Here is a 28,000-nt window from a genome sequence, read left to right as displayed (position 1 = left end):
TTAACCCATCCCTCTTTACATTGTATGTATGGGTTATAAAAATTAAAGGTAAGTAAAAAGAGAGGGGAAAGTCATTTTTCAAAGGATATTAAACCACAAACACCTTTTTTAACAGAAAAATTCCAGAAAAGGCCTTTTTTTTGTGTATAATCGAGATAGAAACTATGAGGTCATCCAAAACTGACATATAAAATAGCCCTTTCAAACCTCGTAAGGGTACAGTAAAGGGCTCCTGAATTAACCCATTTGTTACCTGTGGAAGGGAAATACTCACTTGCATCTGTGATGTTAACCTATAGTAATTAGATTCCTTCTTCACCACTACTAAACCATTTCAATCCCATTTGTATATTAGCATGATGGGTATACTGAGTAATGATTGCTCAATTGCTATATTGCCACTCTTAATATTTTACAAGTATTTTTTTTTTTGCACTATTTTAATTTATTGTTTGTCAAAGCACCTCTTCCGGTTTGACGTGATCTGAAAACAAGAAGACTACAGGTTTCTATTAGAAGGACTTATGATATCTTCTCATACTGTATTTTAACAATAATGAAACTGTAATGCATAAACCCATTCCTTAGTAACATGGTATCTGCATTAAAGATGTTGGAAAGAGATTGCGCCATCATGACCAAGTTTTTATAAGGGACTTGACTACATGCATGCTCATCACGTTCATGACAGAGCATTTTACACTGCTTGTGCCTAAAACATTGAACTCCTAAATGGGAATGTACTTTCAATAATGAAGGCACAAGCACATACTCAACACACATTCATATTTATATACTGAACCTAAACACATGTAAATATGTGTACTGTCCACTGCAGATGTAAAAGTGATAAATTCATGAATCAATAGCATGCATGTTAATTAATCTCTAAAATGTCTCCTGCGGCCATTTTAGAGTATCTTGCATATGTGCAACAACACAATAGAATGATTCAAAATAGTATTGGAAAACTTGCAAAGATGCCCAAAATGCCATTCTGGGACTTCATCAAGTGTCCTCTTTAGGTGTCAAATTTGAAAATTCAAAACTGGTTTAGAAAAGGTTTTGAAAGTCTCTTAAAAATTGATTTTTGTGAGGAGCCAAAAACATAATTGAGGGAAATAGTGTGATTGTTTTAAATTAAAAAAGTGACCTTAAAGGGACAGTCTACACCTAAATTGTAATTGTTTAAAAAGATAGATAATATCTTTACTACCTATTCCCTAGCTTTTTGCACAACCCACATTGTTATATTAAAATACTTTCTAACATTTAAACCTCTAAATTTCTGCCTGTTTCTAAGTCACTACAGATAGTCTCTTATAACATGCTTTTTTATTAGCTTTTCACAACAAGAGACTGCTAGTTCATGTGGACCGTATAGATAACATTGTGCTCTCAGCCTGGAGTTGTGCAAAACACAACACTAATTGGCTAAAATGCAAGTCAATAAATAAGGGGACTGTCAGAAGAGGCTTAGGTACAAGTTAATCACAGAGGTAAAAAGTATATTAATATAACCATGTTGGTTATGCAAAACTGTTGAATTGGTAATAAAGGGATTAGCTATCTTTTTAAACAATAAACATTTTGGACTAGACTGTCCCCTTTAATTACCAAAAAAGAAGCAGGATAGGATTAAGTCTATTGTTAGCAAGGGACATTAGTTCTCAAATAAAATGCTCCAATGAATTGGAACATTTTATTTTTTCCATTAATATGTTCATTTAATATGTATTCCAATAAAAAAATGGTAGTATTGCTAACAGAAATATAACATAGTCTTACTATCATTCTTTTTAAGTAGCTTAGAAAACCGGTTTTGTTATAGATAAAATATAAAAAACAATCAGCTAGATTACGAGTTTTGCATTATGAGGGGTGCGGTACTAACTTGCACTTTATTGTCACCGCTCACTTACTGACAGCGCTGGTATTACAGGTTTTTCTAAACCCAGCGCTAAAAGACAAAAAGTGAGCGTAAAGCAAAATTGTGCTCCATACCGCACTCCAATACCAGCGCTGCTTAAGTCAGAGGTTAGCTGGTTGTACGTGCTTGTGCATGATTTCCCCATAGACATCAATAGGGAGAGCCGGCTAAAAAAAAGCCTAACACCTGCAAAAAAGCAGCGTAAAGCTCCTTAATGCAGCCCCATTGATTCCTATGGGGAAACTAAATTTATGTTTACACCTAACACCCTAACATTAACCCCGAGTCTAAACACCCCTAATCTTACACTTATTAACCCCTAATCTGCCGCTTCTGACATCGCCGACACCCACATTATACTTATTAACCCCTAATCTGCCACTCAGGACATCGCCGCCACCTAAATTATACTTATTAACCCCTAATCTGCTGCCCCCAACATCGCCGACACCTACATTATATTTATTAACCCCTAATCTCCTTCCCCCAATGTTGCCACAACCTACCTACATTTATTAACTCCTAATCTGCCGCCCCCAACGTCGCCGCCACTATAATAAACATATTAACCCCTAAACAGCCGCTCTCCCGCATCGTAAACATTAGTTAAATATTATTAATCCCTAATCTGCTGTCCCTAACATGGCCACCACCTACCTACAATTATTAACCCCTAATCTGCTGCTCCCAACGTCGCCGCCACTATATTATATTTATTAACCCCTAAACCTAAGTCTAACCCTAACACCCCCTAACTTAAATATAATTCAAATAAATCTAATTAAAACCTACAATTAATAACTAAATAATTCCTATTTAAAACTAAATACTTACCTGTAAAATAAACCCTAAGCTAGCTACAATATAACTAATAGTTACATTGTAGCTAGCTTAGGGTTTATTTTTATTTCACAGGCAAGTTTGTATTTATTTTAACTAGGTACAATAGTTATTAAATAGTTATTAACTATTTACTAACTACCCAGCTAAAATAAATACAAATTTACCTGTAAAATAAAACCTAACCTAACACTACACTACAATTAAATAAATTACCTAAATTAAATACAATTAAATAAATTAAATACAATTACCTAAATTACAAAAACAAAACAAAACACTAAATGACACAAAATGAAAAACAAATTACAAGATATTTAAATTAATTACACCTAATCTAATAGCCCTATCAAATTAAAAAAAGACCCCCAAAATAAAAAAAACCCTAGCCTAAACTAAACTACCAATAGCCTTTAAAAGGGCCTTTTGCAGGGCATTGCCCCAAAGAAATCAGCTCTTTTACCTGAAAAAAAATACAATCAACCCCCAACAGTAAAACCCACCACCCACACAACCAACCCCCCAAATAAAACCCTAACTAAAAAAACCTAAGCTCCCCATTGCCCTGAAAAGGGCATTTGGATGGGCATTGCCCTTAAAAAGGGCATTTAGCTCTATTGCAGCCCAAAGCCCTAACCTAAAAATAAAACCCACTCAATAAACCCTTAAAAAAACCTAACACTAACCCCCTGAAGATCCACTTACAGTTTTGAAGATCCGACATCCATCCTCAACGAAGCCGGGAGAAGTCCTCATCGAAGCGGCAAGAAGTCCTCAACGAAGCCGGGAGAAGTCTTCATCCAAGCCGGGAGAAGTGGTCCTCCAGACGGGCAGAAGTCTTCATACAGATGGCATCTTCTATCTTCATCCATCCGGCACGGAGCGGGTCCATCTTCAAGACATCCGGCACGGAGCATCCTCTTCCAAAGACGACTACCCGACGAATGAAGGTTCCTTTAAGTGACATCATCCAAGATGGTGTCCCTTAGATTCCGATTGGCTGATAGAATTCTATAAGCCAATCGGAATTAATGTTGAAAAAAACATATTGGCTGATGCAATCAGCCAATAGGATTGAGCTCGCATTCTATTGGCTGATTGGAATAGTCCTCCCGGCTTCGATGAAGACTTCTCCTGGCTTCGTTGAGCACTTCTTGCCACTTCGAGGAGGACTTCTCCCGGCTTCGTTGAGGATGGATGTTGGATCTTCAAAACTGTAAGTGGATCTTCAGGGGGTTAGTATTAGGTTTTTTAAGGGTTTATTGGGTGGGTTTTATTTTTAGGTTAGGGCTTTGGGCTGCAATAGAGCTAAATGCCCTTTTAAGGGCAATGCCCATCCAAATGCCCTTTTCAGGGCAATGGGGAGCTTAGGTTTTTTTAGTTAGGGTTTTATTTGGGGGGTTGGTTGTGTGGGTGGTGGGTTTTACTGTTAGGGGGTTGTTTGTATTTTGTTTTCAGGTAAAAGAGCTGATTTCTTTGGGGCAATGCCCAGGAAAAGGCCCTTTTAAGGGCTATTGGTAGTTTAGTTTAGGCTAGGGTTTTTTTTTTTATTTTGGAGGGCTTTTTTTAAATAGATAGGGCTATTAGATTAGGTGTAATTAGTTTAAATATCTTGTAATTAGTTTTTTATTTTGTGTAATTTAGTGTTTTTTTTTGTAATTTAGGTAATTGTATTTAATTTATTTAATTTTTAATTTAGGTAATTTATTTAATTGTAGTGTAGTGTTAGGTGTTAGTGTAACTCAGGTTAGGTTTTATTTTACAGGTAAATTTGTATTTATTTTAGCTAGGTAGTTAGTAAATAGTTAATAACTATTTAGTAACTATTCTACCTTGTTAAAATAAACACAAACTTGCCTGTGAAATATAAATAAACCCTAAGCTAGCTACAATGTAATTATTAGTTATATTGTAGCTAGCTTAGGGTTTATTTTACAGGTAAGTATTTAGTTTTAAATAGGAATTATTTAGTTATTAATTGTAGGTTTTAATTAGATTTATTTGAATTATATTTAAGTTAGGGGGTGTTAGGGTTAGACTTAGGTTTAGGGGTTAATAAATATAATATAGTGGCGGCGACATTGGGGGCGGCAGATTAGGGGTTAATAAATGTAGGTAAGTGGCGATGATGTTAGGGACAGCAGATTAGGGGTTAATAATATTTAACTAGTATTTGCGAGGAGGGAGTGCAGCGGTTTAGGGGTTAATATGTTTATTCTAGTGGCAGATTAGGGGTTAATAATTTTATTTTAGTGTTTGCGATGCAGGAGGGCCTCGGTTTAGGGGTTAATAGGTAGTTTATGGGTGTTAGTGTACTTTTTAGCACTTTAGTTATGAGTTTTATGCTACGACTTTGTAATGTAAAACTCATAACTACTGACTTTAGAATGCGTTACGAATCTTGCAGGATAGGTTGTACCGCTCACTTTTTGGCCTAAAAAAAAAGCTTGTAATACCGGCGCTATGGAAGTCCCATTGAAAAAAGACTATATGCAAATTGCGTAAGTTGATTTGCGGTAAGGCAAAAAAGTGTGCGGGACAGCTGTACCTACAAGACTCGTAATAGCAGCGGTAGTAAAAAAAACAGCGTTATGAGGCTTAACGCTGCTTTTTTACTCATAACGCAAAACTCGTAATCTAGCAGCAAGATTCTAAATAGGCAGATATCATTCTGAAAAAAATACAATATACAGCTATATACAACAAGTACCTGAAGGAGAGGGCTGTCCTTTTACTACTCCGTTTTTAGTTCTTTCTTCAAAGTTCATAACTTCTTTGTAGATGAGTTCTGAGGGATAAAAGCAGTACGTTTTACTTGACATTTACACTGTTCTCTATGTGCAGTATCGCTATATTTAAGGTGAATTGAAATGAGTGTTATTTATATATTAATACTCAAAATCCACATAGGGGCCTATTTAACAAAGGTCTGTCGGACCTGATCTGAAAGTGCGAATCAGGTCCTACAGACCTCGCTGAATGCGGAGAGCAATACACTCTCCGTATTCAGCATTGCACCAGCAGCTCTTGTGAGCTGCTGGTGTAACGCCGCCACCTGCAGATTCACGGCCAATCGGCCACCAGCAGGGGGTGTCAATCAACCTGATCGTACTCGATCGGGGTGAATTACGGCGATGTCTGTCCACCTGCTCAGAGCAGAAGGACAGGTTATGGAGCAGCGGTCTTTAGACCGCTGCTTCATAACTGGCGTTTCGGGCGAGCCTGAAGGCTCGCCAGAAACACAGGGCTTCAAGCTCCGTACAACGCTTGATAGATTTGCCCCATAATGTGAAATTCATTCTTTTGACTTTCTTGAAATATGTAGTAACAGTTTTTGTTTCACATACACCTTTTCAGCATTTGCAGTGCACTACACCAAAATATCTTTATCCTGCTAGAAATGATATATAAACTTTTCAAAGATAATACGATCTGGTTCCATGTTAAAAATATCTAATACTGTCTGACAATAAATTGTGTATATAAAGCAATAAAATGTCTCTATAACTGAATTTCTACAACGTTATTGGGGATATAAATATGCATTAAGCAAAAGTCTACTATGTTTTCAGACAAACCATAAAACTTTAAGAGGACTTAGAAACTGGACTTGTTTACTCTGGGAACGATACTTGGTAAAATAAAAGGAACAGGCTGCTCCAGTGCCCAGACTGACAGAACTCAAATGGATTGAATAACCTGTATGTCTAGGCAGTGTTTTACCTTTTTGATCATTTGGATTTTGTTTTCAAGACTTCTGAATTTTGGGCTCTAGAACAGTCTTATAACCATTGTATACACTGTATTAAAATGTATTAAAACACCAAAAGCACACATTGGTAATGCTACATGTACTTTTTAATCTTTAGAAACTTGGTGTGCAGTAGGCTTGGATAGGATAAATAGATGATTCAATTTTATTTAGTGGATGGAATCAATTTAAAGGGACAGTCTAGTCAAAATTTAACTTTCATGATTCAGATAGAGCATGCAATTTTAAGCAACTTTCTAATTTACTCCTATTATCATTTTTTCTTTGTTATCTTGGTATCTTTATTTGAAAAGGCATGAATGTAAGCTTAGAAACCAGTTCATATTTTGCTCAGAACGCTGGACAGCGCTTGCTGATTGGTGGCTACATTTAGCTATCAATCAGCAAGTGCTTCCTAGGTGCTAACATTTTTTGGGTTTCATATCCTTCAAACTAGAGTGCACAAGCAAAGATTTAGTTAGCACCATCCTTGGGTTGGAGGTTAGGGAATACAAATAGCTGAATTTTAAAAACTGACAGACTTACTAAACAGAATCTATACCTGCTCAGTCTTTAAAGGGACAGTCTAGTCAAAATAAAACTTTCATGATTCAGATAGGGCATTCAATTTTAAACAACTTTCAAATTAACTTTTATCATTAAATTTGCTTTGTTCCCCTGGTGGTATTTTTGAAAAGCTAAGCCTAGGTAGGCTCAAACTGATTTCTAAACCGTTGAAAACCACCTTTTAGCTCAGAGCATTTTGAAATATTTTCACAGTTAGACAGTACTAGTTCATGTGTTTCTTATAGATAACATTGTGCTCACTTCGCGGAGTTATTTAGAAGTCTGCACTGATTGGCTAAACTGCATGTCTATTAAAAGAACTGAGATAAGGAGGCAGTCTGCAGAGGCTTAGATACAAGGTAATCACAGAGGTAAAATGTGTATTATTATAATTGTGTTGGTTATGCAAAACTGGGGAATGGGTAATAAAGGGATTATCTATCTTTTTAAACAATAAAAATTCTGGTGTAGACTGTCCCTTTAAGTGGAGTATGAAACAGTTATGAGACATATTTCTGCTATTTATGGTTTGATACAGGTTCAAAGAAAATCATTGTTTTATTCTTATTTATTACCTTTCCATTCTTCAATGGTGTGTTCTCTTTCATCCAACTGTTTGTCGTAAATCTGCGGTGGGGGCTGTGTAATGTATAAAAAAATAATAATAAGTAAATGCTTTTTGTAGCAACAGGACACAAATATTTAACCTCTGTTCTATTTTATATTAGTTGAAAGTAACTGAAATGATTAAAGGGTGATTCTAATACAAAAATAAAACTGTGGAGCTGATCATAGCTGATCATAATCTATTGTTTGATAAATATTGTTTATGGCTCAGATAAGCAGCTTTTGTTTATTAGCGGCACTTTTTGCATTAATGGTTCAGTTAAAAATTCTAATTTGGACAGTTAAATGGACTTGATAAACTGTCAGACATTATTAAATTTATTATAGAGTGCCCAACAGTTTTTAAATGGAACACTGACATTAGCCCTGCAATATTAGGTGACATTAGGTAGCAACATTATCACACATATACAGTATAAACTATACCTGCTCAACCAGTTAACATTTAAAAAGTAATAATAAGCACTTTTACACTAATAAAAAATAGCTAAATCCATAACCCATCAAATACACATATCTACCATATTGATAATGTTCAAATTCTTTAGAGAGACATACACATATCTGTGTGGTTTTAGAGCACAACACATTTCATATATACAACCTATTAGCATCACTACAGACTATTTAAGGGATCAATCAACATATAGAGGCCGATTTATAAAAGTGCGAGCAGACATGATAATAAGTGAGTAATTCTACCACAGAACATTTTTGTAATGAACCTAAATATAAGTTAGTCAGTTAGTCAGTCTAGTCCAAAATAAACTTTCATGATTCAGATAGAGAATGTAATTTTAAACAATTGTCCAATTTACTTTTATCACTAATGTTGCTTTGTTCATCTGGTATTTTTAATTGAAAGCTAAACCTAGGAGGTTCATATGCTAATTTCTAAGCCCTTAAATGCCGCCTCTTCTCTCAGGGCATTTTGACTGTTTTTCACCACTAGAGGGTGTTAGTTCATGTTTGTGATATAGATAACATTGTGCTCACGCACATGGAGTTCAGGTGAGAAAGCTCTGATTGGCTATAATGGATGTCTGTCAAAATAACTGAAATAAGGGGGCAGTTTGCAGAGGCTTAGATACAAGGTAATCACAGAGGTAAAAAGTGTATTTATATAACTGTGTTGGTTATGCAAAACTAGGGAATGGGTAATAAAGGGATTATCTATCTTTTTAAACAATAAAAATTCTGGTGTAGACTATCACTTTAAATCCTTTATTTCTATAGCATTTTCATGTGTTTTGTAACACAAACTAGCAAGTGATAATCATTTACTTAAAGGGACACTGAACCCAATTTTTTTCTTTTGTGATTCAGATAGAGCATGCAATTTTAAGCAACTTTCTAATTTACTCCTATTATCAATTTTTCTTCATTCTCTTGCTATCTTTATTTGAAATAAAAGCCATTTAAGCTTTTTTGGGTTAAGAACTCTGGACAGCACTTTTTGATTGGTGGATGGATTTTTTCCACCAATCAGCAAGCACAACCCAGGTTGTTCACCAAAAATGGGCCAGCATCTAAATTTAGATTCTTGAAATTCAAATAAAGATACGAAGAGAATAAAGAAAATTTGATAATAAGAGTAAATTACAAAGTTGCTTAAAAATTCATGCTCTATCTGAATCACAAAAGAAAAATTTTGGGTTCAGTGTCCCTTTAAGGTCTCAAAAAGTGTTACATTTTAAAGAGCTATTTTAGATTGTGCTCCAACACAAAACTTAACTCACCACTTGTAACCCAGAGCAACGAGCATGCTAATATTGCTCTCTGTGCTATCCAGCAACAGCTGAGTGCAAAAAAGTTTCAGCCACATTGGTTGTGCTAATAATTACCATCAGTATAATGCAGGGCTTTTCAAACCTGTCCTCAGGCCTCCCAAACAGGCCAGATTTTCAGGATATCTGACTTGAAGCACAAGTAAAATAATCAGCTGATCAGTAAACATAATTATTTATTTAATTTAATCCAAGGTAATACTGAACAATCTGGCCTGCTAGGGAGGCCTGAGTAGAGTTTTGAAAACTCCTGGTTTAATGTTTTCACAGACTGCAAAGATTTACTGTAAAATACACGAGTGCTGTGTCATCTGATTTTTCTTAAGCTGCGTTCGGGTAGCGCTTAGACCAAGCGCTGGCACATATGCAGTGGTAATGATGTGGCACTGTGGATATGTCACCAGTTAGGGAGCTTTGACAAATTGCTCCCATCACAACATCCTATGTCGCCACCCATTGACAGAATAGTAGGCATGCGCAAATGGATCTACAAAGTACAGAGACGCTTCTATTTGCATGCAATATTTCTAATACCTTTTAAGTATTAGAAATATTGCATGCAAAAAGAAATGTCTCAGATATGAATTATATATGTGTAATCCATAATAATTTAATAATACTTTCACAAATCGTGATAATAAATAATGCTTAACTTTTTACATTATTGTAAACATGACAGCCTCCACAAGCAACACATGTGGATATAAATATACTGTATTTGTGTGTATATATATATATATATATATATATATATATATATATATATATATATATATACTGTATATATATACATATATATAAATCAATGTAAATATTTGCATAGGAAATTAGTACATCTAGGCAAGTATCCCCGCTTGCTTTCCCCAGAAATTCTTAATATACAATGTTTCCAATGCACAAGAGAATTGTGGGTAAGATATGCAAATTAGATATGTAAATTCTCATTTTTTTTGCTTCAAAAATACTGTTTTGACACAGCGATCCTTTCAAACAGGAATATGACAGCAAACATATTCCTGTTTGAAAGGATCGCTGTGTCAAAACAGTATTTTTGAAGCAAAAAAACTGAGAATTTGCATATCTAATTTGCATATCTTACCCACAATTCTCTTGTGCATTGGAAACATTGTATATTAAGAATTTCTGGGGGAAAGCAAGCGGGGATACTTGCCTAGATGTACTAATTTCCTATGCAAATATTTACATTGATTTAATTTTGAGACATGGAGGATTTTAATTTCAGTTTTTTATCTCCCCCCATAATTTTAATGAATATATATATATATATATATATATATATATATATATATATATTTATTTTAATATATATACAATATATACACATACACACTTGTTGCTTGTGGAGGCTGCCATGTCTACAAGCGTCTGAGCTTGCTCTGAAAAGTCCCAGCTTTACCAGCACGCTGGAAATTTTGGGATTTACAGTAAGTCATCAAAGCACTGAGGGAACACCCAGCGCCTCACTGGCAAGTGTTCACAGAACGCTCCAAGCGAGTCCCAGTTCGCTTGGAGCGCTTGCCGAATGCGGCTTTAGATTTCTGGCTTAAATTGTGAATGATCAATTCACAGGAATTCTGGGGCATTTGGCTTTTCTGGCTATAAATTATTTGTCATTAAAGAAAAACCAGACTACAGATCCCTAAATACAAGGCAGAATGGGAATATGAAGATTGGCAGCAAGTTACATGCTATCATGTTACAGTGTTATTTACCAGACCTCTGGGCAGTCTAGGTTACCGACAGCAATGTGGTCACTCAGCAGTGAAACTTAAGCATTTTAAGAGTTAGAAACATATACTTGTACTGCTAAAATTCTACTAAGCTGCTACCTTATTTGCCTAATGGAAAACCCACTATTTATAATAACAAGTAGACTTTGCAGAAGGAAGCTGTCTATAGCCGCGCTCGGCAAACGCTCCAAGCAACTCAGAGCTCGCTTGGAGCATTTTGTGAAGACTTCAAAGCTTATCATTGGGCGTTTGCTCAGTGCTCTGATAATGCGTTTCCAGACGCGTTTTCAGACGCTTGTAAACATGGCAGCCTCCACCATATATATATATATATATATATATACATACACATGTTGCTGGTGAAGGCTGCCATGTTTACAATAATATATATAAATATATAAATGTTGTAATAAATAATTTAATAATTCTTTCACAAGTGAGGAAGCTTATAATAAACGTTCAAATGCGTAAAGGGATCTGCTGCACAATAATGGAGTACATATATATAATTCATATGTGAGACGCTTCTATTTGCATGCAATATTTCTAATACTTTAAAGGTATTAGAAATATTGCATGCAAATAGAAGCGTCTCACATATGAATTATATTTGAGTACTCCATTATTGTGCAGCAGATCCCTTTGCGCATGAGAACGTTTTTTTTCTAAGCTCCCTCACTTGTGACGTCCCCTAGCGCCACGTCATCGCTGGAGCAGAAGTGCCAGGCGCTGGCTCTGAGCGCTTGCCGAACGCGGTCTATGTCAGTGAATGTGTATCCAGCATGATCTGAGAGTGCTTCTTATGTCATAACATGTCTTGGTCATGAGTTCAGTCCATATCCAGGTTTTGAATATATTTTTCTAGAGGAATAACATTTAGTTTGACTACTATCATGGGTACAGCTTGCTAGTCAAATGCTGTAGCAAAAACCTCTAATATGTGTTACTAGCATTTGCTGCTTTTTAACCCTACCAAGTGACCCATGACTACAAGTAAGCACAATATATTAATACTATTAAGTCATTTTTATATTCCAGATTCATCACTATATATTTACTTCTTATTAAGCTCAAACTGATAATGTGCAGCATATATTTAATTACCATTAGTGCTTATGTGTATTAGAGGAAAAGACGAACTTCTCTCTATATAGAAATTTAATTATTCTCATTAGCTAAGTGCAAATGTTTTATAAGGATGTGAGTCTTGCAATTATCTTTGATCTACGCGATAAATTAAGGTAATAGATTCCAGAAAATTCAGGATATAAAAGTTAAAGCTTTTAGCTAAACAAGTCAAAGGCTTAATAACATCTAATAATAATACAGGGACTGACAAATATATGTAAAACATAGGCGCCATCCAATATTTAAGATCCAGATAATTATTAAAGGGACATAGTACTCAAAGATCATGTGTATATACATATATATGTATATATATATATATATATATATATATATATATATATATATATATATATATATATATATATATATATATATATATATATATATATATACCCCCAGTTGTGCTCATAAGTTTACATACTCTGGCAGAATTTATGATTTCTTGGCCATTTTTCAGAGAATATGAATGATAACACAAAAACTTTCCTTTCCCTCATGGTTAGTGTTTGGCTGAAGCTATTTATTATCAATCAACTGTGTTTACTCTTTTTAAATCATAATGACAACAGAAACTACCCAAATGACCCTGATCAAATGTTTACATACCCTGGTGATTTTGGCCTAATAACATGCACACAAGTTGACACAAAGGGGTTTGAATGGCTATTAAAGGTAACCATGCTCACCTGTGATCTGTTTGCTTGTAATTCGTGTGTGTGTATTAAATGTCAATTAGTTTCTGGACTCCTGACAGACCCTTACATCTTTCATCCAGTGCTTCACTGACGATTCTGGATTCTGAGTCATGGGGAAAGCAAAAGAATTGTCAAAGGATCTGCGGGAAAAGGTAGTTGAACTGTATAAAACAGGAAAGCGATATAAAAAGATATCCAAGGAATTGAGAATGCAAATCAGCAGTGTTCAAACTCTAATCAAGAAGTGGAAAATGAGGGGTTCTGTTGAAACCAAACCATGGTCAGGTAGACCAACTAAAATGTCAGCCACAACTGCCAGGAAAATTGTTCAGGATGCAAAGATAAACCCACAAATAACTTCAGGTGAAATACAGGACTCTCTGAAAACATGTGGTGTGGTTGTTTCAAAATGCAAAGAAGACCAGCACTTAAACCAAGTGTACGTCTGTGAGCCACTGTCAAGCCCTCTGTCCAAATAGAAAACACAGCATTAAAGTGTCAGCTTAAAAATCCCTTTATTCAAACATGGGGATCAATACAGACTGTATTGATCCCCATGTTTGAATAAAGGGATTTTTAAACTGACACTTCAATGCTGTTTTTTCTTTTTGCTGTTTCAAAATGCACAATAAGGAGGCACTTGAAGAAAGATGGGCTGCATGGTCGAGTCGCCAGAAGAAAGCCATTACTACGCAAATGCCACAAAGTATCCCGCTTACAATACGCCAAACAGCACAGAGACAAGCCTCAAACCTTCTGGCACAAAGTCATTTGGAGTGATGAGACCAAAATTTAGCTTTTTGGTCACAACCATAAACGCTACATTTGGAGAGGAGTCAACAAGGCCTATGATAAAAGGTACACCATTCCTACTGTGAAACACGGAGGTGGATCGCTGATGTTTTGGGGATGTGTGAGCTACAAAGGCACAAGAAATTTGGTCAGAATTAATGGCAAGATAATTGCAGTATGTTATCAAACAGAACCCCTCATTTTCCACTTCTGGATTTGAACACTACTGATTTGAATTATCAATTACTTGGATATCTTTTTATTTCCCTTTCCTGTTTTATATAGTTCAACTACCTTTTTTCGCAGATCCTTTGACAATTCTTTTGCTTACCCCATGACTCAGAATCCAGAAACGTCAGTGCAGCACTGGATGAAAGATGCAAGGGTCTGTCAGGAGTCCAGAAACTAATTTATCTTTTATACACACACACTAATTACAAGCAAACAGATCACATGTGAGGATCCATACAGTCATTGGCGGCACACTCAAGTGAGCCATTTATTACTGTCCCTGATTTGCCTTAGCAGAAAAGAAAACATAGGTTACAACATGGCGATGCCTATTGCTTTATGGGCGCTAAAACTTATTTTTTCAAAATTTAAACAACCAATATATTTTAAAACTATATGTTTGCATATTGTTGTCAGGTTAATCTTTAAATACATCATTCACTCTATTTAGGGCCAGATTACAAGTAGAGCAGTATTTAACACTCGGGATTGAGTGATAGCTCTGCTAGAAGTAAGTTTATTGAGCACGTAAGTTTATTGCGCTAACCCAATGCCCTTAAAAAGCCAAGGTTAGAATATTGCGCACACGTTAATGTATTCCCCATAGAAGCCAATGGAGCAAAAAAAGGGCTAAACACCCTACCCATGCGCAAACCCGATCGCATATTCTCAAGTGCGCTAACCTGATATTAAAAACAAAATTTATGCTTTCCTGATAAATTATTTTCTTTTGGAATGATGATAGTCCACAGTCCTCCATAACATATGGGATATATTTCCCGCCACTAGGAGGAGGTCAAGAACCCAGACAAAAGCTTTAAAACCCTCCCACCACCCATCTCTCTGTAGTTTTGCATATAGCCAAGTAAAGAATAGGAAAGAAAGGTAGGAAAGGCAAAGCAGGGTCTATAGAGGTATCATTAGAACTGTCGCCCATAAAGTGGGCGAAGCTTGTGGATCATCATCATTCCAAAAGAAAATAATTTATCAGGTTAGCATACATTTTATTTTATTTTGTAAAATGCTGATGGTCCACAGTCCTCCATAACATGGGATTCATACTCAAGCCGAAGGTCAATATTACGGACAGGGTGGGAAAATACTTTAACTGACAGTTCCTATTTAGCTAACACAGCAGCCTGAAGGACTTTCCTCTCAAAAGCTGCTGGCAAAGAAGCAAAGACATCAAAATGATAACATTTTGAAAAAGTATGTATGGAGGACCAGGTGGCAGCTTTGCAAATCTGCCCCAAAGATGCATCATTCTTAAAAGTCAAAGATGTTGTCACTGCTCTGGTAGAGTCCCACCACCAAGCAAGCCTTGTGAATCACTTGTTTAAGCCCAGATGCCAATGCTACCTTAGTAGCTTTCTGTCCTTTACAATCCCCAGAGTAATGCACAAACAAACTAGAAGTTTTTCTAAACTCTTTAGTCGCTTGGAGATAGAACTTCAGAGCTTTAACTACGTCCAGATTATGTAACAATCTTTACTTAGAGTTAGCAGGGTCTGGACAAAGAGTAGGAACAGAGACTTCTTGATTGATGTTATCAGCTGAAACCACCTTTGGAAGAAAATCATATTTAGTACCCAGTACAGCCTTATCCTTGTGAAAAAAAAATCAATAATAGAGCATCACAGGATACTCCAGACAGCGCCGAATATTTTTCGGCAAAAGAGGTAGCTAAGAAGAAAAGCACCTTCCAAGACAACCGCTTATGGAGCTTTTGTCTATGGAGTGCATTGGTTCAAAGGGAGGACCCTGAAGAACTGAAAGAACTAGATTCAAATTCCAGGGAGGAGAAATAGGTCTTACAAGTAACGCCTGAACAAAGGCCTGAACATCAGAGAGTTTAGCCAAATTCCTATGAAAAAGAACAGATAAAGCTGACATTTGCCCCTTCAGGAAACTAGCTGATAAACCCTTATTAATGCCATCTTGTAAGAACTGAAGGATTCTTGGGATCTGAAAGGAACGTCAAGAAAATCCCTTAGAGGAGCACCACACAAAATATGATTTCCAAATTTTGTGGTGAATCCTTTGAGTCACAGGTTTCCTAGCCTAAAATAGAGTATCGATTAATTCATAAAATCCATATAGCAAGAAAAAAAGGGAAATATTAGAAGCTCACTGGATCCGGGGACTTGCTAAGATAGGGTTTCCTCAAACCTTTAAGTAGCATGTTCTCCTAGAGGTAGAATATTTGATCTAAAAACACCTTAACCCCAGCATCCAAATATGATCAATTTGGAAATACCAATATGATTTAAAAAAATGATAAGACATTCCTACATACATTTTCTTATGGTCTTGTGGGGGTGTAAGATTTATTTTAGAGGGTTATTAAATTAGCCATTTAATCTTCCAATAAGGATTTAATTACAAGAGGGGTGCAAACATATTAGTGCTATTGTGAACTATCATCTCTCAAGTTAAATCAATCATGCTTTTATTTTTGTGCTCATATTACAAGTTGAAAGTAATATTTTAGCGCTCGCATGGAAGTCTAGGGCACACTTACAGTGGATATAAAATGTCTACACACCCCTGTTAAAATGTCAGGTTTCTGTGATGTAAAAAAATGAGACAAAGAAAAATCATTTCAGAACTTTTTCCATCTTTAATGTGACCTATAAACTGTACATCTTAATTGAAAAACAAACTGAAACCTTCTAAGTGGAGGGAAGTAAAAATAAAATAATATGGTTGCATAAGTGTGCACACTATAACTGGGGGTGTAGCTGTGTTTAGAATTAAGCAATCACATTCAAAATCATGTTAAATAGGAGTCAGTACACACCTGTCATCATTTAAAGTGCCTCTGATTAACCCAAAATAAAGTTCAGCTGCTCTAGTAGGTCTTTCCTGACATTTTGTTAGTTGCATCCTACAGCAAAATCCATGGTCCGCAGAGAGCTTCTAAAGCATCAGAGGGATCTCATTGTTAAAATGTATCAGTCAGGAGAAGGGTACAAAAGAATTTCCCAGGCATTAGATATACCACGGAACACAGTGAAGACAGTCATCATCAAGTGAAGAAAATATGGTGCAACAGTGACATTACCAAGAACTGGATGTCCCTCCAAAATTGATGAAAAGACAATACGAAAACTGGTATCGGAGGCTGCTAAGAGGCCTACAGCAACATTAAAGGATCTGCAGGAATATCTGGCAAGTACTGACAGTGTGGTACATGTGACAACAATCAACCGTATTCTTCATATGTCTGGGCTATGGGGTAGAGTGGCAAGACGGAAGCCTTTTCTTACAAAAAAAAACATCCAAGCCCGGCTAAATTTTGCAAAAACACATCTGAAGTTTCCCAGAAGCATGTTGCAAAAGGTGTTCTGGTCTGATGAAACCAAAGTTGAACTTTTTGGCCATAATTCCAAAAGATATGTTTGGCGCAAAAACAACACTGCAAATCACCAAAAGAACACCATACCCACAGTGAAGCATGGTGGTGGCAGCATCATGCTTTGGGGCTGTTTTTCTTCAGCTGGAACTGGGGCCTTAGTCAAGGTAGAGGGAATAATGAACAGTTCCAAATACCAGAAAATATTAGCACAAAACCTTCAGGCTTCTGCTAGAAAGCTGAACATGAAGAGGAACTTCATCTTTCAGCATGACAACGACACAAAGCATACATCCAAATCAACAAAGGAATGGCTTCACCAGAAGAAGATTAAAGTTTTGGGATGGCCCAGCCAGAGCCCAGACCTGGATCCAATTCAAAATCTGTGGGGTGATCTGAAGAGGGCTGTGCACAAGAGATTCTGACAGATTTAGAGTGTTTTTGCAAAGAAGAGTCAAGATGTGCCATGCTGAAAAACTCATACCCAAAAAGACTGAGTGTTGTAATAAAATCAAAAGGTGCTTCAATAAAGTATTAGTTTAAGGGTGTGCACACTTATGCAACCATATTATTTTATTTTTATTTCCCTTTACCAAAAAGATTTCAGTTTGTTTTTCAATTGAGTTGTACAGTTTATAGGTCACATTAAAGGTGGAACAAGTTCTGAAATGATTTATCTTTGTCTAATTTTTTTACATTACAGAAACCTGACATTTTAACAGGGGTGTGTAGACTTTTTATATCCACTGTATATCTGGATTTCTGTGCAGATGCACTAAATCGCTCGCATAATAGACTTCCATGGGGGGTGCTCTGAAAATCTCACGTGTGCTAAAATTAAGTTTTGTATTAAAATGTAACGTAAAACTCTGCACACATACACGATATAGTTCAAGTGTTTCAGCCACACCTATTGCTAACAGGTGCATACAATGCAGGACATAGCCATAAAATCTCCATAGAGAAACATTGGCAGTACAATAGGTCATACCAAAGAACTCAGTGGGGCCTATCTATCAAGCTCCAAATGGAGCTTGAGGCCCCATGTTTCTGGCGAGCCTGCAGGCTCACCAGAAACACCAGTTATGAAGCAGCGGTCTAAAGACCACTGCTCCATAACCCTGTCCGCCTGCTCTGATGAGGCAGACAGGAATCGCCGGAATTCAACCCGATCGAGTACGATCGGGTTGATTGACACCCCCTGCTGGTGGCCGATTGGCCGCGAGTCTGCAGGGGGCGGCGTTGCACAAGCAGCTCTTGTGAGCTGCTGGTGCAATGCTGAATACGGAGAGCATTCAACAATGTCTGTCGGACCTGATACGCACTGTTGGATCAGGTCCGACAGACATATGATAAATAGGCCTCAGTGACTTTAAATGTGGTACTGTTATAGGATGCCACCTTTGCGAAAATCAGTTGTTACATTTCTGCTCTACTAGATTTGCTCTGCTTAACTATAAACGCTATGATTGTTAAATGGAAGCATCTAAGACCAACAGCAGCCCAACTACGAAGTGGTAGACAACGCAAAGTCACAGGGCAGAGCTGGCAAGTGCTGAAGCATATCATCTGTTGCATAACTCACTACAGAGTCCCAAACGGTCTCTGGAAGCAACATCAACACAATAACTGTGTGTCAGGGGCTTCATGAAATGGGATTCCATGACAAAAAAACATTATACAAGCCTCACATCAACATGCACAATGCCAAGCTTTGGCTGGTGTATTGTACAGCACTCTGTAACTGGACTCTAAAGCAGTAGGAATGTGATCTCTGAAGTGATGTATGATGCTTCACTATCTGGAAGACTGGTAGAAGAATCTGGATGTGGCAGATGCCAGGAGAACTCCAGAAAAAAAAGAAGCACAAAAAGAGGGTGGTTATTTCTAAATGCAAGAACAACAAAAGATGTGCACATTACAGGAGCCATTTGAGCAGTCTGAGCCCAGCTAGTTGTAAGCACTCCCATCTCTGGATCCTCAGCTTTTTTAGTCAAGTAATCCAAGTAAGGATTCCAAGCTAGAAAAACCTTCCAACTTAGGTTATCAGCTGTCCAGACAGGCAATGACAAAAAAATCTCCAGAAAGTTTTCCAAACATTAAATTCTAAACAACGGGGGTAGAAGAGCTTCTGTGAGGGGGGGGGGGCAGAGCCGTCCATCGCCCAATATGGCCGCAAGTCACTAGTGCTCCGGACTGAAGCAACCTTTCTCAACGGATCCTGACCGCCCTGCCGCTCACACAGAGATCAAACAATAAGAAACATGCTCCTAAGGCATCAAGCGAAGTACTGATGCTCTGAAAAGCGGAAGCCAACTCTTGTTGTGAGCAACATATGATGCGCACTTAGGACGATGCTCCACCAATCAGCCGCACATGTGACCTAGGCCTAACAGAAAGTGCAGCTACACTGACTAAACGGCCCACAAACACCGACCAGCCCCAGCATAGCACTGCATAGCATATCAAGTGGCAATCATCCGGTTAGTCACTGAACAGCTGACAGAAGCCAACATACAGTAATAACCGCAAAGTGGTAAATAAGCACCTGTAACTCCCTACGGATCATGCTGTAGGCCGTAACCACAGAATATTGCTATATAAGGGGATTACTTACAGCAGCATAACACCACATTGCTTCTATAACACTGATTTAACAATATAACTACAAGCACGGTGATCAGACATCAGACTATTAAATGGTCTCAGCTATAACCACAATCCCATAAATAAAAAGAGAGAAGCACTCAACCTGGGAACGAACAATAGCATAATAGCTTGTTCTATGGCTAGTTACCACCCTAGAAGCAACCTCTTTTTGCTCAATATGTGCCTTTTACAGTGAGGTGCAGCCACAATATCATTCTCAACCGACTTATAACACTTAGTTCAGCTGTTATAGGAACCATAAAAAAGAAAAGAAAAAAAAACCCAGCTCCTTTTCACCAGAGACTACGCCATAAACAAGAGAACTATGTACACAGATATTTGGCTGAAAAAAAACTATATACCACCACAAGAAAAAATCTAATTAGGTGTTCACAATGACATCGAGGAGGATGCTCAGGCAGGATATAATGAGTAAAGGGCCATCAACAACTAACATAAAGTTAAATCACTTTTTCAAAGTTTTAGAAACACCTGAACTAGGCCAACCAGCCCCACAAGAGCAAGAAATGGAGTCCCCAGATACAGAAGCTAGTTTATCTTCACAACAGGATTGTGTACCACTCACAAGAGCAGACATAGACAACTTGCCAACTAAAGCAGACTTTACCTCTTTTCTAACTACAGTAGGAAAAATAATCAAAGAGGGTCTAGCAGATGTAGGAAAGGACCTCTCAGATTTAGGCGACAGAGTCGCATACCTAGAAGAAAATATTGACCAAATCAACAATGACAGCGAAATACAAAACCGCACTGCAGAAACACATGATTCAATGATACAACAAATGCAACTCCACATAGAAGACCTTCGCAATAGAGGACACAGAAGCAAAATCAGAATTCAAAGTATATCAGAAAAAATAGCATTGAACCAAATACCACAACACCTTCAAGGCCTATTTCAATTTCTTTCGCAAGCAACAGACAATCTTAACCTACCCCTAGAGCAGGCAGAGCACTCAGGCCAAAACCACCTGAAGATAAATTCCTCAACCGCCACAGGACTGGATGGAGTAAGTATATAATCTCCTTAAATGTTATAGAACTATTATTATCTAAATAGATAACTTGTAAAGACTAGAGCGTCAGCTCATAAACATCCCTAAGGATCTACAATTTCCCACACCCAATTCCACAACAAATAAGAAGTTGCCTTTACTTTACAGTTTACCATTAGTTGTGAACTACAAAGTACCCCCCCCTTTAACAATGTTGTATTGTATATTGATATATGCAATTGTATTTAAATTTTATTTTTGAATTGTTACTTGTTATTGTTCTACTTGTTACTGTTATATTTTCACATACAGCAGTATTTTTTTTATATATTCAAAATGTACCTCTCCAGCCACAGATCACCATGCATTGCCAATTGGGCCTTTGACAAAGAAACTAACCCATTATTATATGCTTAAAGGTCTACCACAACCATATCACATAATAATATGGCTAAAATACATTCAAATAGACCCGAAAGATAGCTACCACCAACCATACACTTAGAAATGGCCCCCTGTAAATTTAAAATTACAATACAGAATACCAAAGGTCTGAACTCCCCCACAAAAAGGTCAATAGCCCTTAATTGGTTCCATAAAAAAAAAGTGAAATCATCTTTTTGCAAGAAACCCACTTCTTTAAAAACTCTGAACCAAAGTTCACCTCTAAATATTATCTGACAGGTTACTTCAACTCTCATGCAGAAAAGAAAAAAATGGAGTAGGCATACTATTCAACAAATCACTACCCTTCAACATACTTTCCAAACACACTGACAAAGATGGGAGGTATTTAATCATAGTAGGAAACCTATTTAACAAACCTATCATGTTGGCAAACATTTACGCCCCTAACACAGGACAAGCACGTTTTTTTTTTAAATATTACCAAAGAACTATTAGGGGTAGCTAAGGGAACAATTATCTTTGCAGGATATTTCAATGTAGCACTCAACCCCATGCTAAATCACTCAGAAGTGAAACGCTCTCACACCTTGAATCCCTTTAAAACAATCACACAATGTTTTCGTTCAACCACTCTCTTAGATACATGGAGAATCCAACATCCATCCCAATAAACATTTACCTTCTTCTATAACCCAAACAAAACATACTCCAGATTAGACTACAATTCTATAGACCAAAGAGGATTTCCACTAGCTCGTGACTCAGATATAGACCCAACACCATGGTCAGACCACTCGTCAGTATCAATAAATTTAGAATGGCCGGAACGTCCAACCACAGATTTTATCTGGAGATTGGATAACACTCTTCTACTTCAACCACTAATAGCAGACAAAATAACCCGAACCCTAAAGGATTACTTCCAACATAATAATATAACACAATCCACTCCACAAATCATTTGGGAAGCCCATAAAGTGGTAATTAGGGGGTAAATTCCTTAAACAAAAAGCCATACTATCTAAAACATACAAGGTAGAATACAATCAACTATTAAGCTTATTACGAGATGCAGAACATTCCCATATACTTAACCCTTTGAACACTACCAACACCAACAAATTTACAAATAGCCAGACAAGACCTAAACAACTTACTGAACAAAGAGGCCCACAGGATATATATTATATTATATATTATCTTAAAAAATATATTTTTTACTGAGGGGAATAAATCAGGAACTCTACTAGCTAGATCCCTTAAAAACGGATCTACTCAAACTATATACACAAAATGACCACACCTGATAACAGATTCATGACTGCAGAGAAATAGCAAAAATCTTTAACTCCTAGTATAATGGCCTCTACAACATCCCTCCCACGAGTAACTCTTCCAACATCCCCATAATAGATCAATACCTAGAAAATGCCCGTCTCCCAACAATACCTGAAACACTATCCAAATCTCTAGAAGACCCTATTAGTCCACAAGAAATTCTAGAAGCAATAAAAATATTCCTCCAAAAAAAAGTCCAGGACCAGATGGTTTAACCAATTTTTAATATAAACAATTTATACAGAAACTAACACTTCATCTGACCAATATGTTCAATGCACTAGACAATGAAGGTTACTTTTTACCACAACAACTTGAAGCCCACATCTTAGTCATCCATAAACAGGGCAAACCAACAACTGACCCGAGCAACTTCCGCTCGATATTATTACTAAATGGAGGCATAAAAATATATGCAAAAATAATAGCCAGAAGACTTAACTCCATCTTGCCTACAATTGTACATGTCGATCAAGCAGGATTTGTGCCACTCAGAGAGACCAGAGACAACACCATCAGAGTTCTACACTTGCTAGAACATGCTAAAACAAATAACTTAGCTGTTGTCCTGGTCTCTATTGACGCAGAAAAGCCTTTGACAGGTTTAATTGGATCATTCTAAAAAGAACACTACACTATTTTAAATTTGGGGAAACAATGATCAAAAGAATATTCCACCTTTATTCTGCACCAACAGCCAAAGCTAGAGTGAATGGGGTACTGTCTTAAAGCTTTCCAATATTAAACAGCACCAGACAAGGTTGCCCGCTTTCCCCTCTCTTATTTGTTTTGATGATGGAAGCCCTAGCATCCCATATAAGACACATCCCAGGTATCACTGGAGTCACAATAGGACCAAACGGCTATATATGTTCGCTGACAATGTTTTACTTACACTATCGTCCCCCACTACATCTCTGCCACCACTACTAGAGGAATTTGACACCTTTAGTAGCTTGTCCAATTTTTTGATAAATAAACAGAAATCCAAAATCCTCAACATTTCCCTACCACAGAATGAATTTAAATGCCTCCAGAACATATGCCCATACAAATCCCAATCCTCCGAAATAAAATATTTAGGCGTACAGTTAGCTCCCCGACTAACACAACTCTATGACAACAATTTCAAAACTTTACTCAACTACACCCAACACACTCTACTCACTTGGCAAGATAAACCACTAACTTGGTGGGGGAGAATACAAGCTATAAAGATGACACTACTCCCAAAGATAATCTATATATTTCAAACCATACCAATCACACTACTCAAATTTTATATCCAACAGCTACAAAGACTTATTAACACTTTTATATGGGGTAAAACACGCCCACTTATAAATGCGGCCACTATGTATCGGTCGCTAGGAAAAGGAGGTTTGGGGGTACCTAAGCTAGAATCCTATTACTGAGCTATAATACTACAGCACATACTAGACTGGCATAGTAAAAAAGAAGCTAAAGCCTGGGTCTCCATGGACACACAAATCCTTAAAACCCCCAGCCCTGGAACCATTTGTTGGATCCCCAAAATCCTCAGATCTCCCATATGCTACAAATTGCCATTATACAAACACATTTTTAACAACTGGAACCACTTAGTTACAAACACACCTAAATCTCCCAATCGCACTCCCCATTGACTCCAATATCACCCAACATGGAGTTTATGGGAAGATATGAACTGATAGGGAAATCAACAGCAACATGGGAAATACCGGAAACATTACCTATCATTAAAACACTAGAACAAGGAAAACTAAAACCACGACTTAATCTGCAGAATATATTAAATGGTGCCTTTACATCCTGACTTAAGTACTCACAGCTGAAACACTTCCTTCAAAATAACCATCTTAAGCATAATCTCACTAGAACCCCTACCCCCTTTCGAACTCCTATGCTTAACAGCTATCCCACCCAGAGGTTCTTTATCATTATCAAAAATAACACTAGACACAGCTTGCCAACCTTCACTCCCGTCATATACAATACAATGGCAAAATGCTCTCAATTAGAAGAAACTGATTGGGAAAAAATCTATAACAACACACGCAGATCCTCCACATCAGCACAATTGATAGAATTAAACTTCAAAGTATTTCTCTGCTGGTACTTAACACCTGCTAGACTCCACAAAATGTATCCCTCCGCTATGCTGGAGAGGATGCAAAGATAACAGCACCATGATACACATGTGGTGGACATGCCCCAAACTCACCCCCTACTGGAAATCAATAGAACATACACTAAGATCACTACTAGGATCAGACTTCAATTTGACACCTGAGATAGCATTACTAAATAAAAGTGTAAATTGTAGATGTAAAATATGCTCCTTACTCACACAGATGTGCCTTAATAGCGCACAATTACTAATAGCACAGAACTGGAAATCTACACTAATACCCACACACCAATTATGGAAACAAAAAACAAACAAAATTCTTCCACTAGAACAATACTGATATTACAAACGAAATTAACTCCCCATTTTTTCTATTGGGAATCATTGGATGAAATTAACCCTAATTCAAACCCTCCAACCACCAGTTAAGACAACACATAAATATCACTCAGCCCCGGTACCTTGGCCAGAACTTACTATATATGCTGTGAACAATTACTACATTAGTTTAATCAGATACTAGAACCTGCAATACTGAAATTATTATATGTTATTTCAAATGTTGATTGTTATGTTATGCAACAAAGTTTGAATGTTTGCATAAAATCTTTGACAATTAATCGCATACACCTCATCAAGAGATGAATTAAACCTGGAACTCTTATACTGGAAACAGCCTAATGATTCATCACCACAACTATAAAACAATGGAACACCAACAAGACAACCCCGTTGCAATTAATACCACTCAGACTGTATAAAGGAGTACCTTGGAACATAAGAGATACAGCGATCTTGTTAATGCAATATATACATGAGTTATTACTTGTACAATTCAGGCCTGTAACTGTATTCGTCCTTATTTACTTGTATGCTTGAAAACCAATAAAAACTACGTTTAAAAAAAAAAAAGCAGCTTCTGTGAACCAGCACAAAAGACTCAAAAAAAGTGTGAGCTGTAGTATCAGTGTTTATTAACAACTAAAACAATTAAAAGCAATGGGTTCCTTGGTATATCTAGGTTTTTTTTTTCAGACTTCATAACAATTCAATTTCAATATTGTTATAAAACCACCTTGTATTGGTTGGTTGCAACCACTTTTCACTTGTGTATCGAATAGACAGTGAAATTTCAAGTATGGAAGCTGACAAGGCCATTTTCTTGTATAAAACTATTTGCAAAGGCATTACAATATAAATATATAAAAAAGCTACCTAATTAAATGCATAGGGGTGAATTATCAAGCTACCCCTGTTTCCATGCGAGCCTTCAGGCTCGCCGGAAACAGCAGTTATTAAGCAACGGTCTTTAGACGGCTGCTGCATAACTGGTCCGCCTGCTCTGAGGCTGCAGACATCAATCTGCCCGATCTCATATGATCGGGCTAATTGACACCCAATGCTAGCAGCCGATTGTCCGCGAATCTGCAGGGGCGGCATTGCACAAGCAGTTCCCAAGAACTGCTTGTGCAATGATAAATGCCGACAGCGGATCATGTTGGACAGACCGATAATAAATCAGCCCCATAGTGTCTACTGTAAAATTTGGTGGAGGAGGCATAATGGTTTGGGGTTGTTTTTCTGGGCTTTGGGCAAGGCCCACTAGTGAAGGCTCGTCTTAATGCTACAGGATACAAGCACATTTTAGATAGTTTGGTGCTTCAAGCTTTGTGGCAACAGTTTGGGGAAGGCCCTTTGCAGTTTCAGCTCCTATGCACAAAGTCAAGTCCCTAAGCACGTGCCCAAAGACCTGACCTCATCTCCAATAAACACCTCCAACAGAGGTGACTGACTTCACAAATGCTTTTTTTAGCTGAATTAGCACAAAATCCCACAGATACACTCCAAAATATTGTGGTAAACCTTCCCAGAAGAATGGTGGCTATTTTGTGTTGCACTCATGAGAAACACTTAACTCACCACTTGTAATACTAGCACTAATAGAGCTCTCTGAGCTATCCATTAAAAATATTGTGCCAGCTAAAAAAAATGTTTGTCACGTTATGATTCTCTGGTTAACATTCTTTACCATCTATTTGAAATGCCATATTGAATTTGCACCAGGTTTTATAGTTTAAAAATGTTAAAGAGCAAGCACCAGCGTAGCCATTGCTTATGACTCAAGTACACTCGGGGTAGTCACAAGAAACTAGGACCCTGATTCTCTACATCTTGCTGATATGAAGTGAAACAATAACGTGCACCCTCACATGGGCAGACCCACCTCATTCAGTTCTGTAAAATATATGGGACTTAAATTTGTAGTCCCAGTAAATAGGCAAACTGCCTTCTGTGGAAAGTAATAGAGCTTTCTGGAATGGGGAATCTCATAAGGAGATGTCAGCAATGATTACAAAAAATTACAAATACAAATCAAATAGTGTTTTCTGTGTCCTTTAACTTGCATTTATTTCCATTTTTTTTTATAAATAAATATTTCTATTGGTGTTATAAGCATATTGTGTGTTTTGAGACTAACTAACCAGATTGCATTTGGTGAGATAAAACAGAAAGACTTGCATTGTAGAATGCTTTAACTCTTAGAGAATAGAGTGAGGACATTAGATATTCTCAAGAAACTTATATGTAGCCCAAACTATTTTTTCCAGTAGAAAAATACAGAAATAAAGAATGCACTAATTTTTGGGATTTTTAGTACAAATTTAAATTTATATTTTGAAATTACATTATGTAAAAGATTTTTTTCTTGAAAATAATATTTCTTACTGTGTAATTTAAACACATCACATTTTGCTGCATTATTTAATACAATGTTTAATGTATATTAGCAATACATTTTTTACTACATACTTTAATTATTAATTTTACTTTTCACTTTCAATACATTTTTTAAATTCCTTATATTATTGATAACTGTAATGTAAGGCACCATTCTCTCCTTTACCTATAGAAATGAAGGGAAAATAGATAAAGGGAAAAACTTGCCTTTTGAAATTCATATGAAAGACCACATAGTACTGATGGATCTTTTGAGAATCAG

The 28,000-nt window shown here is 36.9% G+C and overlaps 1 protein-coding gene across 7 annotated transcripts in view; it reads right to left on the bottom strand.

Moving 5' to 3' along the window:
* MAPK10 (mitogen-activated protein kinase 10) overlaps nucleotides 1-28,000 on the bottom strand; it is a 283,673-nt gene that overhangs the window by 41,226 nt on the left and 214,447 nt on the right. For 4 of the 7 annotated variants that reach the window (XM_053700777.1, XM_053700779.1, XM_053700780.1 and 1 more), the window contains 2 exons: nucleotides 7,664-7,727; nucleotides 5,481-5,558 (listed from right to left, as the gene is read on the bottom strand). In XM_053700777.1, the coding sequence (XP_053556752.1) occupies nucleotides 5,481-5,558; nucleotides 7,664-7,727 (142 nt within the window). Of the gene's footprint in view, nucleotides 1-5,471; nucleotides 5,559-7,663; nucleotides 7,728-28,000 lie in introns of all 7 variants that reach the window. The other 3 variants (XM_053700778.1, XM_053700775.1, XM_053700776.1) reach the window with 1 other exon arrangement.

Source organism: Bombina bombina, chromosome 2 (genome assembly GCF_027579735.1).
Source record: "Bombina bombina isolate aBomBom1 chromosome 2, aBomBom1.pri, whole genome shotgun sequence".
Lineage (NCBI taxonomy): Eukaryota > Metazoa > Chordata > Amphibia > Anura > Bombinatoridae > Bombina > Bombina bombina.
This window is presented reverse-complemented; position numbering and strand designations above follow the sequence as displayed.